Source organism: Magallana gigas, chromosome 2 (genome assembly GCF_963853765.1).
Source record: "Magallana gigas chromosome 2, xbMagGiga1.1, whole genome shotgun sequence".
NCBI lineage: Eukaryota > Metazoa > Mollusca > Bivalvia > Ostreida > Ostreidae > Magallana > Magallana gigas.
In genome coordinates, this window is record NC_088854.1 from 54,306,925 (window position 1) to 54,322,979 (window position 16,055).

Below are 16,055 nucleotides of genomic sequence, written 5' to 3' on the forward strand. Positions count from 1 at the left end.
AATAAAAAAGTTTACATGTAATTTTATCTCTTGTCATTATACATGTACTTCTATTTGATTTTCCCTTCCAACCAAATAAACTCTCGGATTTGTGTCTAATGTAATTAAATATAATAGTAAAAATATTAATCTACTAGAACCATTTTAACAAAACCTTGGACTTTCAACAGGACGTGACTATCTATTTCTTGCGTCAAAACAAGTAAAAAATGACGCTGATTTCAAACTATATATACACCGACTGCGTAGTCTTAGCTCAAAAGACAGACAAATCTTGTTGATTTCAAAGAGCCATGGCTGTATGGCCAGCAATGTAATAGACAGGCCTACGTCACAAAGTCCAAGCTCTTGTTAAAATGGTTCTATATTACTAAGTAACATGTGTACATTAAAACTATTTTTGGAAACTTTTTTTTACAAAATGTATACATCTGTACTTTTAAAACACTGTACATCTGAAAAACGGCAGCTCTACTGTGTATAAAATAAATAATATGGAATATGTTATAAGCAATGAACGACGCGATCGAATTAATAAATAAACGTCACCTGGTATGTTTCAATTTCCGCATTCAATTTCTTCAAATATATTTTTACAATGTTACAACGCCTACAACCAAAATAGGAAAATTTATAATAAACATATCTGTTTACGTCGACCGTGTCGATTGCAAATACATGGCATAAATGATGATATACATCTATATATGATTATAATTTTGTCTTAGATTCGGAACACAATTTACTAACATTGCATTTCATGTCAATCGCTTTCTTAAATAATTGTATCAGTATTATTGCAGATATTTTCATATTTGAAATAGAATTATCTTAAATAATAATTTAACGATTGTATAGATGGAATGTCTAATCACGAATTTTATAATAACAAAAATATAAATCGATAAAAATAAAAAAAAATAAAAAATAAATAAATAAATAAATAAATATCGTACAGATTTGGTAACAAACATTTCCTGGTTTGTGGCGAGATAAAGAATTATTGTCGCCTGAAACTGTCGTGTGTATTGTAGATCAACTTAGACTGAATTAAAACCCGAACAGCCATGCTCAGCATCGAGGCCTGAATCAGAGTACTTCTGAATCAGAGACCAGGAATTTAAAAAGACAGAACTCGATATTATGTCATTAACATGACATTATTTATTGACGAGTTTACGCAGATCTCTAAATTCTCGTACATCTATACTATTCTGAGTTATATTAAACAATGCATTTAAATCCCTTCCAAAAAACTCCATTTTACTAAATTTCTGCACACACATGTCAATCACCTGTATAAATAATCACCTTTAGAATGTGTCTCAATAGCGCACGTTACTGGCTTTGTTATCTCGGAGAGGCGGTCAATCTTTGCCGGTAGGCGTTCTCAAAGCCCAGAGAATGCCTGCCTTGCTATGCAGTGTTTATCAAGCGAAGTGCTTCGGAATAAAAGCGACTGCTGATCTATGCATATGTCTTTTGTGCATACGAGTTATTAAATGTATTGAAATATAATACGGAATTTTGAAATTAAGGGGAAAAAATTCGCAGGACTCGGACGGCTGGTGTGTGTTCGCATGTAGGTACACCCCGTTATAGAAGATTAAGTCTACTGTTACCTGGTTTTGTCTTAGGTGTCAGCACGGATTTTGGGAATCTACAGATTTCAGGTGAGTCCTTAATGTTCTTTTCTTGTGTTCCACTTGTATTTCTGTTGTAATGCCTTGTGTATTACAAAATATTTATTAATCCAAAGATAAACATGAGTTGTGGTATATTTAAAGTCTAGTATCATGTACTCTCTATTTATAAAATGCAATACCCGGAAAACATTGAAGATTAATGTTATAACAAATGATTGAATCGGCATATGTACACATGCTAATAGAGACATTAAATCCTGATAATTGTAAATTACTTAGTTAGTGCCGAATCGTTATCAGCGAAATACAATAAATTAAGACTTGTTATAATGGAGTATAATGTATACTCAAATGCACAAGTAATCCTATAATGTAGGGATAAACTTTATTTGAACTTTGTAAGGTTTAAACTTAACTTTTTAAAATTTTGTTTACGGATATACCCAGTGCATTCAAAACATATTTTGTTGTTAAATTTTCAACTTTTTTTGACGAACGCCTAAAAACTGAACAGTGGAACAAGGCAGGGACGCGAGAATTTGAATTTATATGGCGTTTCTTTTGGCAGAGAAAGGGTAGGATGGTTAATATAGACACCTGCAGTCGAGCTCGAGTGACATGGAGCACGAATTCTAGCCTGAATCGATTCTTTATGCGGTCCCTTTTTTTATCCGCTATTTTGATTTAAATATTTTTTGTCAAAAATGAATATTTCCTTATGCATTACATTTAATGCGTTTTAGGTAAAAGTTCTATCAAAACAAGGAAGAGATTGTCAAATGACAAAATCAATTGAATTGAGGCTATTTCCTGAAGATTTAAATTTGAAATGTTGCAAATATTTCATTCCTTCTTTCTCGAAAGTATATCTATATATATATATATCCATTAGCTTGAATTTCAATTGTACGATATTAATAGATTTAAGATGTTAATAGAAACATTATTATAAATTATTTCACGAAACTTAAAAGAAAAAAGAAAAAATGTCCTTAGTTGGACTGTGCATAGCTTTCATTTTAACCTACTGGTTGGTCTATTAAAACAAGATTGTAGGTCTAGAAAACAATTGTAAAACAATCCAGCGTTTAAATATTCAGATTGTAAGATAAATCCACTACAAAGTCTCCGGCACAATGGGATTACACTAAGGTCGTTTTTGCCGAACGCTTGTCCATGAGGGAAGCGTTGTGATGCAATTCCGCTCATGACAACAGTTTTGTCACGGCGAAAAATCTTTGTATTGTGGCGTGGAACCAACAAGGTCAAAGAGAAATACTATAGTTATTTCGTTCTGATAATTACTTACTAACTACAGTCATAAAGGCTTCGTTACTTTGTGAAGTTCGTTCAATGGATCTTTAAAGAAATGTTTTGGTGTTTTTGAAATGGTTTAATTTTTTTCCCAACAGTTACATGCAAGATTAAAAAAATCCTTGATAAAAGTCCGTCAAACTAGGACTTCGTTTGTGGGTTGTTATTTTGTGTATTGTTGTCTAATGTTATTCTTATTTTCAAAAAGATTTTCAAAACATTTTCGAAATTTTTAACAGGGCATTCTAACTTATATTTTTTAAATTTCGATTTCAATATTAGATATACTATGCATTCTTTATACTAACTGTATTACAAATATATTATCTCAAGTGCATATTTGAAAATAAAGATGAATGTCAATCTTTAATATTTCGAAATAAAAAATAATTTCATTAATAAAAAATATTTTCAAAAAATTGTGAAATTAAATACTAATTTTCCTCTTGACATATTTTTCGATTGCTTTTGTTAACCACGAGTTTGAAACAGGTTTGGTAAAAAACAAAACGCATGAAACTTCTATACTCTCTCTCTCTCTCTCTCTCTCTCTCTCTCTCTCTCTCTCTCTCTCTCTCTCTCTCTCTCAGAAAACAACGGAAAAACTTTTTATTTTTAATACCAAAATATAAGACTTCTGTTAAAGTCTTTACACGCCATATTTTTATATACCTATATAGTTATCTAATTATGTATATATGTCACTATAATTGTATCTCCTTTTTGTACTGTAACACGTTTTCCTCTGACATTATTTGTTAAATTGTATAATATGTTACCATCTTTTGCATGGTCTGAGTAAATTTGATTTCTCTCTCTCTCTCTCTCTCTCTCTCTCTCTCTCTCTCTCTCTCTCTCTCTCTCTCTCTCTCTCTCTCATGTACCGTTTTACCTGTAAAATTTCACAATTACTAACATTTCGACAATGCTTTGATCGTCATCCATGTCTGGTTAAATACCGTAACGCTGGTAAAAGTGTTTGATCCTATCGGGTGATGACGGGCCCCAAATCAGGAAAAGAACCGTAAACATGTGTTTATACCCATAAAAGCCACATAAACTCGGTCTAAACTGTACCCCAATCTCGTGACGGAGCTTGTCAGTCTCGGAAACCGGCACATGCGGATTAAAAACTCACATTCCTGCCCCGCTTCCCCCCGTACTCCGTCATTATTGACATTTCTTGGGACCTGCACTTTGTTTACCATGGTGATGTTTTGGTAGTCCTCCAACAATTGTGAGTTTCACTCTCTTTTTTTCACCGAGAGAATTTTTTTTCGTCGTTTTTGATTTCTCTTAACATCGTTTTGTACAATACTTTAGAATATCTCATTAGAATAGTTGGTCTGTAATATAGATTTTCAATTTTACCGATATCAATATTAATCAAAGTAAATTATTATAGATTCATAAGTTTGATCATAGTTAAGATGCACAACCATTTATCTTTGAACCTATTTAAAAAAATTATATAATTAACAGCACCATGTTTTAAATTAATTTGTGTAGTAGTCAGTAGTCAGAAGTGCAAAATAATATACGGTTTATACAGTATGAAAAATTAGTAATCAGCTATTGGACCCCACATCAAACCTGTTAAAAATATCCTGCAAATGTTATTAAATGCATTTCAACTCTCAGACAAGTTTTAATGAAAATATGAGATTTTTCACGATTCTGACTTACACCTCGGATTTCATCGGTTTTTCCAATAATTGTGTATGATTATTAAAGATTAAACCTATCGTGTTTTTCACAGTTTGAAATGAGCAGGCTTTGACTTTAGTTTAGTCCTCGCCTACACTGACGCAAGAAGGCCCAATCCCAGACTGTTTTCTATCCAAAAATTGTGGTTCACGTTTCGAGAATAAATGGTTAAAAAGCTCGAGAAACACTTTCTTCAGCTGCCCTCTTAAACGTTCAAACCGACCTTTGCATGTTATAGAAAGTATTATTTCTTTGTCAAGAAGCTTTTAAACATTTTGGCATTTCAAATCTAGTTTCAAGTTACCGGTACTAGCCATGAAACCAATCGGGTATCCAGCGTTAAATGAATTACCCCTCTCCTACTATACACAAGATGGTGATGGGGGGCGTCGATTGTATAAGAGGATTAATATTACATTAGAGTGATTAATAATACCCCTCTGATACAACAGGCAGTATATGAGAAACTGACAAATAATTTAAGATAAAAAAATTAATGGGTTCCTTGAGAAAATATCTTCTAGAGCAGACCCACAGCCATCTGATGGCTCAGAATTAATTTGCATTGTAAAGGCACATGCAGTGTATTGTCGCGAAATATAAATGCAGTTTTAAAAACAGACCAAAACGGGGAAATATCGTCTTGCTTTAACGAGAAATCAGTAGTATCGTTTACTGTTAAACCTTAATGCAATCCAATATCCTAAAAAAAAAGTTGTGTGCGCCTCTGCAAAGAAGAAAGCCCTGTAAAATTCAAATTTTCATAAATCTGTTAAAATAATATCTACGTCACCTTGTATTATCTACAAATTGTACAACACTTTCTCATTTATTTTGATGTAAGTAAAGTGAATTAATGAAATAAGTAATCATATTAAGAATATTATACTTCAGCAGCCGACACCTGACGTTGCCTTCGTTACAAGACTCCGATTTCTATTGTTTGAACAAAAAGACGGTGCACGACTCGCCTATTTGGTCAATTTCAACCGGAAGCTGTCTCTACACATTTCTTTGATTTGCTTTTAGGTCCTCTGGAATTCCTGTTCAAATGGACAGATTTTAAAAAGACAACAGCGGGATTTGCAGAGAATGTGCTAGCATCGTTTGACGAATTTCCCGGACACTTGTATGAGAGGGAGCAATTTTAAGCACTATCGATCGGTCCCTTACGGCACAGGTGCTGCTAAGGTAAGGCATTTAAACAGACAAGTCAGGTGCGAATATGACCACAGTTGAGGTAATAGCAAATATAAGGCGACCGTTGAAGAGCCCAATATAATATTAGGGTTTCCAATTCTGGTGGGCTTTTTTTCACCCTTTGGAAATTTATTTTGGAACTTCGGGCGATGTTTTTAATGGCTTAATGTATTCGATGAAGCTGCATATGAGGGTGAGTTTTAATCAACCCTGTAGTTCCTAGTCATAGAATACTTTAGATAATTAATAAGAACAAGATATATGCATCATTCTACAACAACTTTATAGATATTAACCTGTCCAATTTTATTAAAATTAAGATTTTTAGGGGTAGATGGTTACCTTATAAATAAGATTTTGATCGTGTGTTCAATCAATACTAATCCAAAGCATTATTTTATCCATTGGACAGAATTGCTGCATTATTCCATAATTTTTCCCGGTAAAACATTTATGGCTTTAATTAAAAATATCCTTTTTTCACACGTTATATTTTGAAAACATAAAGTAAAATGAATAATTTATTCTAAACGTATCTGTATTGGAATATTTATTTCATTCCATATGATTTTTTTAAAAACTGTGTATGGTACGTCCGAAGCTGAAAATACTTGCTATGAATAAAGTTACAGTTTTTAAAAGATTGCTAATATTTCTATTGGACTTCTAAGCTTGTTTAAATGTTTTGTACATTTCGTTTGATCGACATTATTGTAGAAATAAATGTACATCCAGGCTAATTTCAATAACTCTGAAAAAATATTCTGACATTACGAATGCAATACACGTGTCTTTAACTATATAAAATCTGACAATAGAATAATTTTAAATTTATGTTTCTACTATGAAGAGGAAAGAGAGTGGTAATAATACTCTATCGAGTGGCTATTAAAAACTGCATCTCGTATAACGGGTACTTATGTTCATTTTGCCATACCTAAGTGAGTTGGACTTGTTTGCTCTTCTTATTGAAGCTCAGCATGAATTCATTAGTAGTCTTATCTTCTTTTTGAGATGATAGAGAAATGTCCACAGCTTACCAAAGTCTGACCATGGTCTTTTTCATATACATTCTATATCATTAAGTGGACGTCCTATTACTTCCGGTTTGTTGAATGGACTTCCGCTAATAATTGCTCTGTCGACATATGAACTGTCAGCTGATGACAAATTGAAGACTCAATTATGCCGCGTTCATTTATTTTTTCAGTTGTAAAATATCTCGTTATCCTTTTCTTTAAGTTAAGGTAAAGGGGATTATTTCTATATGTTTCCAATAATTTAGAATTGCTAAAAAGGAAAACAATACATCTTATGTAACATTAAAAACAAGTTCTAATTCACAGGCATCGTATTTATTTGTTGGGAGAGTAAAGTGATGGATTTTTTCCTCTCGTGTTTCAGAGATCAAGATGCCGAGCATTCACGAGGAGACATGTGCCGGTTGTGGCTATCCTATCCGTGACAAATACTTGTTCAAAATAAATGACAATGTCTGGCACGAAAACTGTCTGCAGTGCGCCATCTGTCGCCTGTCCTTGTCAGGAACTTGCTACAGCAAGAACGGTCACCTCTACTGCAAATCTGACTACGACAAGTAAGTACTATTTAGTTCTCAGTCAGAACCCAGAATCTTACCAACTTGTTTTTACAACTGGCTTATACAATACAGAATCTTTTTCGTTCTTTCTCCACCCTTTTAATTGATTTTATATCAGATCTACTCCCGTTTATTAACTGTACACATAATTGATAAACTAGGATGAAGTACTTATGTTTAAAACATGTATAATACATCAAATAATTCAACTTTTTAAAAGATTATAAATTTCTCTGTTCCTTTGTGGCAACAGTACTTTTACTATCAATGCTTGATGCATAATTAACGATTTTTTTCCTGCAAAATAAACACGGATGCAATTTTAGTGTTTCACTGGACAGAAATGCATATGCATGTGGGAGCGAATAGCACCACGCCGCGTGGACAAATTATATCACAAGGAAAAAAAAATAACACAACGAAAATGTTGAGGAGGGAAAGTGCACGGTAGATTGTTTGGGTGTCCGCCCGTTATCGATGCACCCCGTCAAACACAGAAACGCCAGCGTTTGCATCTTTCCCGTAATTCAAAAAATTCACTACCTAAACCAACAAACTCTGCAAACATGTCACTTGTGTTAAAGCATTGGGAATGTGGGTACACTGGGCTACAGTCAATATTGATATACTAAAGACTTCCGTTTTTAACCATATCAATGTGTAAGTTTATTTCAGTTTGACTTTTTGTGTAAACATGTATAGTAAATCATTCAGTTGTTCTGTTTATTTCTTGCTTGTTCATAAATAATTTATTTGAAATGACACAATATATTCGAAATACTTAGTCTGACTGAAAAAGGAGCCACATTATAAAAGTGTGTACCTTTATAAACACGTTGTGTTAGAAAATAGATAATATTAGGTGTCTGACTGTCGTTACAAAATAATGGTCACATTATGTTGATTGCCAAATATACACAGATATACATCTTATAAAACATATTTGTATGCTATACAGAAACAATCTGATCGGGGGCTAGCGATACCAGAGATTTATAACACAGTAAAGTGGGGCTTCGAAAGAAACAGGCGTAACGAATTCCTTCCTCTTTATAACCCGCGTACATAGAGCCAAACGGCTCTCTTATTCCCATTGTTTGTAAATCCTCAATCTCTATTGTCCGCAAATTCGAATGAAAAATTAAAATTCAAAAAATTAAAAATCGATTTAATTGATCCGATTACAACTGCATATGTCTCATTTTCAGCCTGAATGATGGGATCTTTCCCTTTCAGTGTTTGAGTCGGATTTGGATATTGCGTTTTCTCTTCGGCTTGTTTGCACGAAACATTTACTATCAATGCATTGAGAGAATTCGAGTTGACAAAACTCAATTTTTTCAGAAATCAAATTGAATAAGTTTTTTAACCCCCATTTTTTCTCTCGTTCCGCCAGTCTGTATTGGTGGACATAATAGGATCTAAGGTGTTGAGATTCTGTATTGTTTCCAAGATTGATAGTCCGTGATGAAATAGACATTACCGGTGAAAGGAAGTGAGCGGGTGATGCTCCCGCCATTGAAGGCGACTCATTGTCAACTCTTCACGTAGATAAGCGAAGCAATGGCCTTATCAATTTCCAATTAATCAGCACTTGACAAACGCTTTGAGCTAGAATTTGCCAAACTATTGCTCGCTTTCAGTACCCCTATAATATCACCCGAATACGGAAATTATAGGAACATGTATTATAAAAATGTTCAACCATAAATACAGTTTAATGATAAGACTTGTGTGTCTGAAATATTTTCCCCCTGAAATTTAACCTTTGAAGATCATCATAATCATTTCTGAAGAAAAAAAGACGAATTTATTTCACAGGAAAAATGTTTAAAGTGTCTGATACAACACTTTGATGTGTCACAATTGTTGTAGCAAACGATGTCATTAAAATGTTACAGGGTACATGTAATTCCTCACTTTTTCTCAGCAATATCGTGGGGTAACACTACCTCCCCATTCACCAACTGGCGATCGCATAATCTCCGTTACTTGTAAAACTGGCCCCCGACCCCCAGAATCCCGATTTTCTTTATATGCTACTTTTATCTGGTTCTGTTTGGAGTAGTTTAACACATATGGAGGGTTTGTTTATATACTTTGGTGCTATTTGGTGGCGAAAATTGTACAATTGTTAGGCAAACGCACGAAAACACATGTCATCTTCTTTTAATGACCCACACGAAGTTGTACCACAAAGACATTCTAAAGATTAACTAAGAAAACTCTTAATCCCCTTGTACATAGCCAGATTATTAGCAATATCTCTGAAAATGGCTCACACAGGTAAGGTTAAAAAACTTTACATTTAGACGAAAAATTACAATTTTATTTATTCCAATTTATACGATTTTTACGTATCAAAACATGAATGATTATGTATGAGTGATTTTATTCAAAGATTTTGAGATCGCGGTTGTTTTAGTGCAAATAAAGATAGGGATATGTAAAACATTGTATTGCACTCACTCAAAAGGCCTCTCAAGTGCAATGCGTCCTTCTGCGGCTCTTGATTTGAGTTTAAAGTAAACTCATCGGTGGCAAGTGAAAGCGACCAGAATTTATTGTTTGAGCCCTCGAGAAGAACCCCTCTCGTCTTTGAACTCTGCTCTGAGCAGTTACCACTGTGGATATCAACATGGAGAGGCGAGTTTTTTGTATCCAACATGCTATTAAAATTTCTCAAAATACAAAGGATTTCAATTTAATACATTGTGATATTTTGACGACAACAAATACGGGTCTTTTCTCGTTTAGGGTAGGAATTCATTCTTTTATGTCAATCAAATACCAAGGTTCCAACGTAAAAAGAAATAATTCTTGCGTTTGACAATTCGGGTATTCAGTCTTGATGCGGCCAGATATTCCTCTGCTGACAATTTCTGATGGAGGCGGTAATTATGCTATTAATGTCAGACGATGCCTTATCTAGACAGAAACGATCAACGATATGAAAGTGACACACGTAAATATGGACAGATATGCTTTTTCACTAAAAGCAGTCCATAAATGCTATAGAATAGGTCACGACAACAGTCAAAGTCATTGGAAGCGAAAGTAATAGGAAAAACGCAATGAATCTATGTAAAGGCCGTGCTCTCAAGTACTTACAAGTTTTATACCTCTCTATGACAATGATATCTACTTATTGCAGCATTTTGATGTAGACGGTCCTTACCTTATTAAGTTAGTATCCTTATCAGCAATAGTTGCCTATACTGATTTGAATATGTATGCTATTCATTTTGTTTATTTTATATGTAAAATTTATTGTAAGATAAAGGTGTTTTTTTCTCCGTTCAGAAAGTGAATGAGTAACACTTATGTCGTGTGTGATGTACTGTTTTATGAGCTTCAATGACCTTTGTCGTCAGGTCACGGCCCAGACGATTACTAGCCGATTCTGGTACTAAAAAAGACAGAAATTTGTGTGAAGTCCATGATAAGACCTGCAAAGAAATCTCACCTCGAGCCCCTGGCTCGCGATAATTCGTCACTTGATTAGTGTTTGCAGAACTCACAATAAGAAAATCTGATCTAGTTGCAGACGCTGGTGGGGAATAAACTGATATCATTTCCTCCCGTACAAAACATATCATGGAATTAATTTATATGGGCTAACATGATTTTGGATAAGATTATGTACAAACTATGAAATTTTTCACTTTTCACAGATTATTCCGCGGGCGGTGCAGCGGCTGCGGATTCAGCATAAACCCCCACGAGTTGGTCCGCCGAGTGTACTCGAACACCTATCACCTGCCCTGTTTCCGATGCGTGGAGTGCGGGCACGTGTTACAAGATGGTAACGAGTTCTACATCAGAGACGGCCAGATCTTCTGTCGATATGACCATGATAAGGAATTCCACATACCCTCGTTCAGCCCCAAAGGTAAGCTAGTCCATACAGTTCAAGGAGCACAGCTTCATCCACTACCCCTACCCTACTAATACTAAATCTTTCAACACTTATACAACTCATTTATCAAAAAATATATACATGTAATATACAGTGATCATGATATTCAAGAAAAAATACAGGAAATTGGCGACTGGACTCGTTTAACAATTTTTACGAACGGAATAATATTACTTGGTTAGATGTTATAACCAGTTGTCAATATTTTTATTCGAGTTGGAAACAACATGTATACTTTAATAATATTGCTTTAAAGAGAAAACTCCTTAAATCACAAGTAATTTTTTCTGTAAAAGGCGAAGCCCCACCGAGACTTGTACAGTACAGATGTTTACGAATAAAAATATTCTGAATGTAAATTAACAACGAAATGTTTCTTTTATCATGGAGTTGTTATGTGTCATAAGTAAACTATGGGGTAAAACTTTCTGTAAATATTTTTGTTGAGTGTTTTAGTCGATTGATACTTATCTGGACCCACAATGCATATTGTTCGTCTGTAAAGCTGCTTTATCAATATTGAAGGTGCTAATATGCGAGATACCTGTCTAAGCAGCCGCTAACATAACCAAAGTGTGTCAATGTTTGTACACTAGGGTGAAAGGATATCGTCATCGGGGGGACACGGTCTAAGACTTGGGGGTCGTGAGGTCAATTGCTGAGTTGATTGTAGTGAGTGGACAAACAGGGCCAGACTGCCTTAGACAACCACCAGAGGCATGCGCTGTAGTATTTGTTCGCTGTCTATTGTTTCGTGTTCGTGACTAAAGAGGACTCTATGGTCCTTGTGTAGGTCTTTATGGAACCATGTCCTACTACTTTCCTTTTCTTTCGTTCTCTAAGTAACCTTCTCGTCCAGAGTGAAATGTTCTTGTACCGACCAGGGAGGGGAGTCAATGACAAGCATTGCCGACTAATCACTTCTCCCGAAGATTCTTCTCTTTTTGCCCATTGTCACCAAGCCAACACAAAGAAGGATCGCCTTTTGTTTCCCAAAAAGTTTTTTCTTTTGAAATTTCAAGAGCACTTGTTCTCCTTTTTAAGATTTAAATACTAGTTCTTGAAGATTGAGCAATGCTTCTACAGTGCATAAGTAGCAATTTTGAACTCACTTTCTCATTTTGATATAGTTTATGAAACTATCTACATTTAAACATTTCTGGTTTTTGGTTTGCATTGTTTTGTTTAAGTGGGTATAATCTTTTATTCCATTCTCCCATAAATGATATGACAAATTTTCAACCGTACAAAGATATATTATTTTACAGAAAAGTTGTCGCTTTGAAAGCTGTACTTTTGGATCGCGGCTTAGCACACGAATAATGTAGGACACAAACGCAAACTAAAAAAAAAAAATAAAAGCAGAATAAAATTGTTTCCTTCGAACGACGGGACGATTCCAAAGTGTCAGATTCAAGTGAATGTTTTTAAACAAATGCTTTAGACTTCTTTGTAATGACAAACGATAAAAAGCCCAGGTTGGATACACAGAAATCCACACGTGTTCCTCTATTGAGCTCGTACCGGGAGAGGCTTGTGAAGGGATGGTCCACAAAAACTCTGTTACTGCCAACCCTGCAAGAAGCTCCGCGTCCACGAAGGCAAGGAGGCCCAATCAATAAACTTCAATACATTTGTCAATTTATTTAATTCTAAAATCCAGTATAACAACAGCGGTTGTTTGAGTAGGAAGCTCTTGGCGTACTGTGCAGCGAGTCCCCCGCCCCACGATTGTGTAACTATTTGTTTTCAGCACCCTGTTTATAGCTATTTATTGAAACCATGCATTCACTTTTTCCGATGCTTTAAGTAAAATAATGCGAGATTTGGTCTGTCATTGTTTAACAAGTACGCTTTTAAAACACTACATTTCAACTCCCACTATACCACTGTTTGAGTATCAAATTGTTTTCTGCAGTAAAAATAAATAAGAGGGTTTCCCCCCTCCATGGCAATTTTTTATACAAATTACACGACCCATTGGATCTCAAGTATCGGTATGTTGCAACGATTATAGTGTTAGCTCTCGGATTACTGATAACTGCACATCGAAGGAAGCTTCATTAGCATGGGTTTCATCATGGCCTTCAAAGAAAAACTTCGTAAAATATGTGTACGTTGTATTCGAAACTTTAGGTTGTCGTCATTTTTGTAAGTTGGCACCGATATCTAATTAACTTTTATGAGATGCTGGAAACAAATAATGGAAAGATAGCGCGCACGATGAAAACAAAAAAAATAAGAGGAAATATCACGTTAAGATTCATTAACTGGCCACCCCGGATTGCACGTGCTGCAATTATTACATTTGCTTTAATTTGTTTTAGTAGATGAAGACAGCGATAGCTATGAAGATTTTGATTTGGATGTCGACCGCCAGGCCAAACGGCCAAGAACAATTCTTACGACAAGTCAACGAAGAAAATTCAAACAAGCATTTGAGGCCAACCCGAAACCGTGCCGAAAGGTTCGAATAAACTGGGTCATCTTATGCTGCCAATATTCATAGTTTTTTTCCTCTAATTCTTTCTTTTTTTATTTAAAATATAGAATAATTGCAAGTCTTAAACTTCTGTACATTTAGGTTCGGGAACAACTAGCAGCAGAAACAGGGCTAACTATACGAGTAGTTCAAGTTTGGTTTCAGAATCAAAGAGCAAAGGTATGCATAGTCATGTGGTACGTTTGAACGCAATTTTCTTCAAAATGAATTATCTAATTAATTTGGGAAATATCTGGTTCTTTACTAACATTTTCTTAAAAATAAAGTTTCACTTCACTTAAGTAAGATAAAATCATTAACCTCTTCACTTGTTTCACATTTTAAAAGGTTAAGAAAACTTCGCGGAAGGGCGGCAAAGACACAAATGAAAAAGGTAGAAAACGAAAATTACGAAGCGAAGACGGAGAGAAAGACGGATATCGTGAGTTTGATATCATGAACAAACCCACATCTGACAACGAAGGCAAGGCACCATTTCCCATCACTGCACTGCTTAGATAACAACAATGGCGTTTAAATGCTAATCATTTGACTTTTTTGTTGACAGGTTCGATGTATTCCAATATGGACAGCAGCGGAAACATGTTTCTTGAGATGCCCACCTCTGATGACTCTGTGGAATCGCCCGTCCCCCAAAGAATAGACAACTGTCAGGACGCCAACACAGCGTGTCCTACCAATCACATCAACAAACTGTATTCAATGCAGACCTCTTATTTTTGTGCGGAGTAGTGTGAATGACGTCATCATCGGTTCCGCCTATTTATTCCGCCCAAAATCGTTACACTGGTGCATTACACAAATGAATGATCGCTCATGTACATATTTATAAATTTTCTATTTATTGCTTGATTGCCGATTTTCAGCCATATTGTCTCATGTGATGAGATGTCGTTTTTTATGTCCAGGTGCACTTGAAGTAGTTTATGCTTCTGTTGTTGTTATGTGTAAAGTTCTCAATGGGGTAAACTGTTCCACGTTTCCATGTGATCATATACATGTACATTGATATTCTGCATGCATTTCGCTCTGATATCACACTGGTTCTCATTAAATGGGTTCATTGATGTATAACTCTGTCACGCTCACAAACTTTTCATCCATCCAGCTTGTCTACCCTCTTCATATCTGTACCCATCAATTTTATTTATGATAGAAAATCTGCGGTACATCCCCAAAACATTTTAAACAAACATGTCTTTGTTAATTTAACTATACATTGATCCCGTTATTGTTCGTTTCGCCATTGTGAGTTAGTAAGACACCTGGTCGATCTATCAAAAGAATTTGCGTCGATAACTTTTACTGTATTGTACAAATATTTTGTAGTATTTATTATTTCTTTATCGAATAAAAAGAAAATTCGTGATCCCAAGTCTCTTTTATTACTAGATTTTGACACTTTCCATGGTTTTTTCCCGTTCATTCAATATCGCTCAATGTTTCACGCCTTTAGAAATTTTCGAACAAGAAAATCTGCAGGAGTAGTATTGAAGAAGATCCACCCCTATTAAGAAAATGTGTGATGTTGAGCTTGCTAATTACGTGATGTTTAATTCTCATAATTCTCAGACTGTTTAAAACATGTGCTCGGCGGAAACATTACTCTGTTTCTTTGGACAAAGATCTTGTTTGAAGTTCTCACGGAGATCTCAATCTGACGTAGAATCTGCGCGGTTTATCCGGGTGCTTGAGAGTTGCTGTCCCATTGATTCCCGAGAAATGCTATCAGCCGGCGGCAAAAATGCATTGGTACACATGGAGTTTCTTTGATATCATTTGATATGCCACATGAATTTTAAACATAAACAAAATAAAAGAATGATTGTCTCGGTTGATTGGGATTAGGCATTCAAAATAGGTCAACGTAAATAAAGCTACGTCACAATCAACATTCACCGGGAATGTTGGCCCCTGAATGAAGGATGTCTCTCCAAATAATGACAGCAAGTGACCCCAATAAATGTTCCATCGATAAGACGCACCCAAGCTGAATAGCGGAGTGATCCCTCTACCCGACTCTACAAAGTTACAATTCAAAGCATTGAAACAGTCCGAGGACTACATCTTCAGAGAGACAAGTCGACTATATCGCGATACAGATTGGAGTGATTGATCCCCGGGCCTTCCCCGCTCCTTCTGATCACAGATACGGGCACTTAGTGA

General features: G+C 35.2%; 1 protein-coding gene across 3 annotated transcripts; it reads left to right on the top strand.

The window, feature by feature from the left end:
* Positions 1 to 1,415: 1,415 nt before the first annotated feature.
* LOC105341355 (LIM/homeobox protein LMX-1.2) lies at positions 1,416 to 15,259 on the top strand. Of its 3 annotated transcripts, none has more exons than XM_011447859.4 (8): positions 1,416 to 1,673; positions 5,697 to 5,858; positions 7,272 to 7,464; positions 11,142 to 11,359; positions 13,714 to 13,853; positions 13,971 to 14,048; positions 14,217 to 14,352; positions 14,437 to 15,259. In XM_011447859.4, exons 3-8 carry the CDS (start codon positions 7,280 to 7,282, stop codon positions 14,619 to 14,621), a joined length of 942 nt encoding a protein of 313 aa, XP_011446161.2. In that variant the 5' UTR covers positions 1,416 to 1,673; positions 5,697 to 5,858; positions 7,272 to 7,279; the 3' UTR covers positions 14,622 to 15,259. The 3 variants fall into 3 exon arrangements, with proteins under 3 accessions (XP_011446161.2, XP_011446164.2, XP_011446163.2); XM_011447862.4 differs by having other exon boundaries at positions 13,717 to 13,853; XM_011447861.4 differs by lacking the exons at positions 1,416 to 1,673; positions 5,697 to 5,858 and adding an exon at positions 5,895 to 6,060.
* The last annotated feature ends 796 nt before the right edge of the window (positions 15,260 to 16,055 follow it).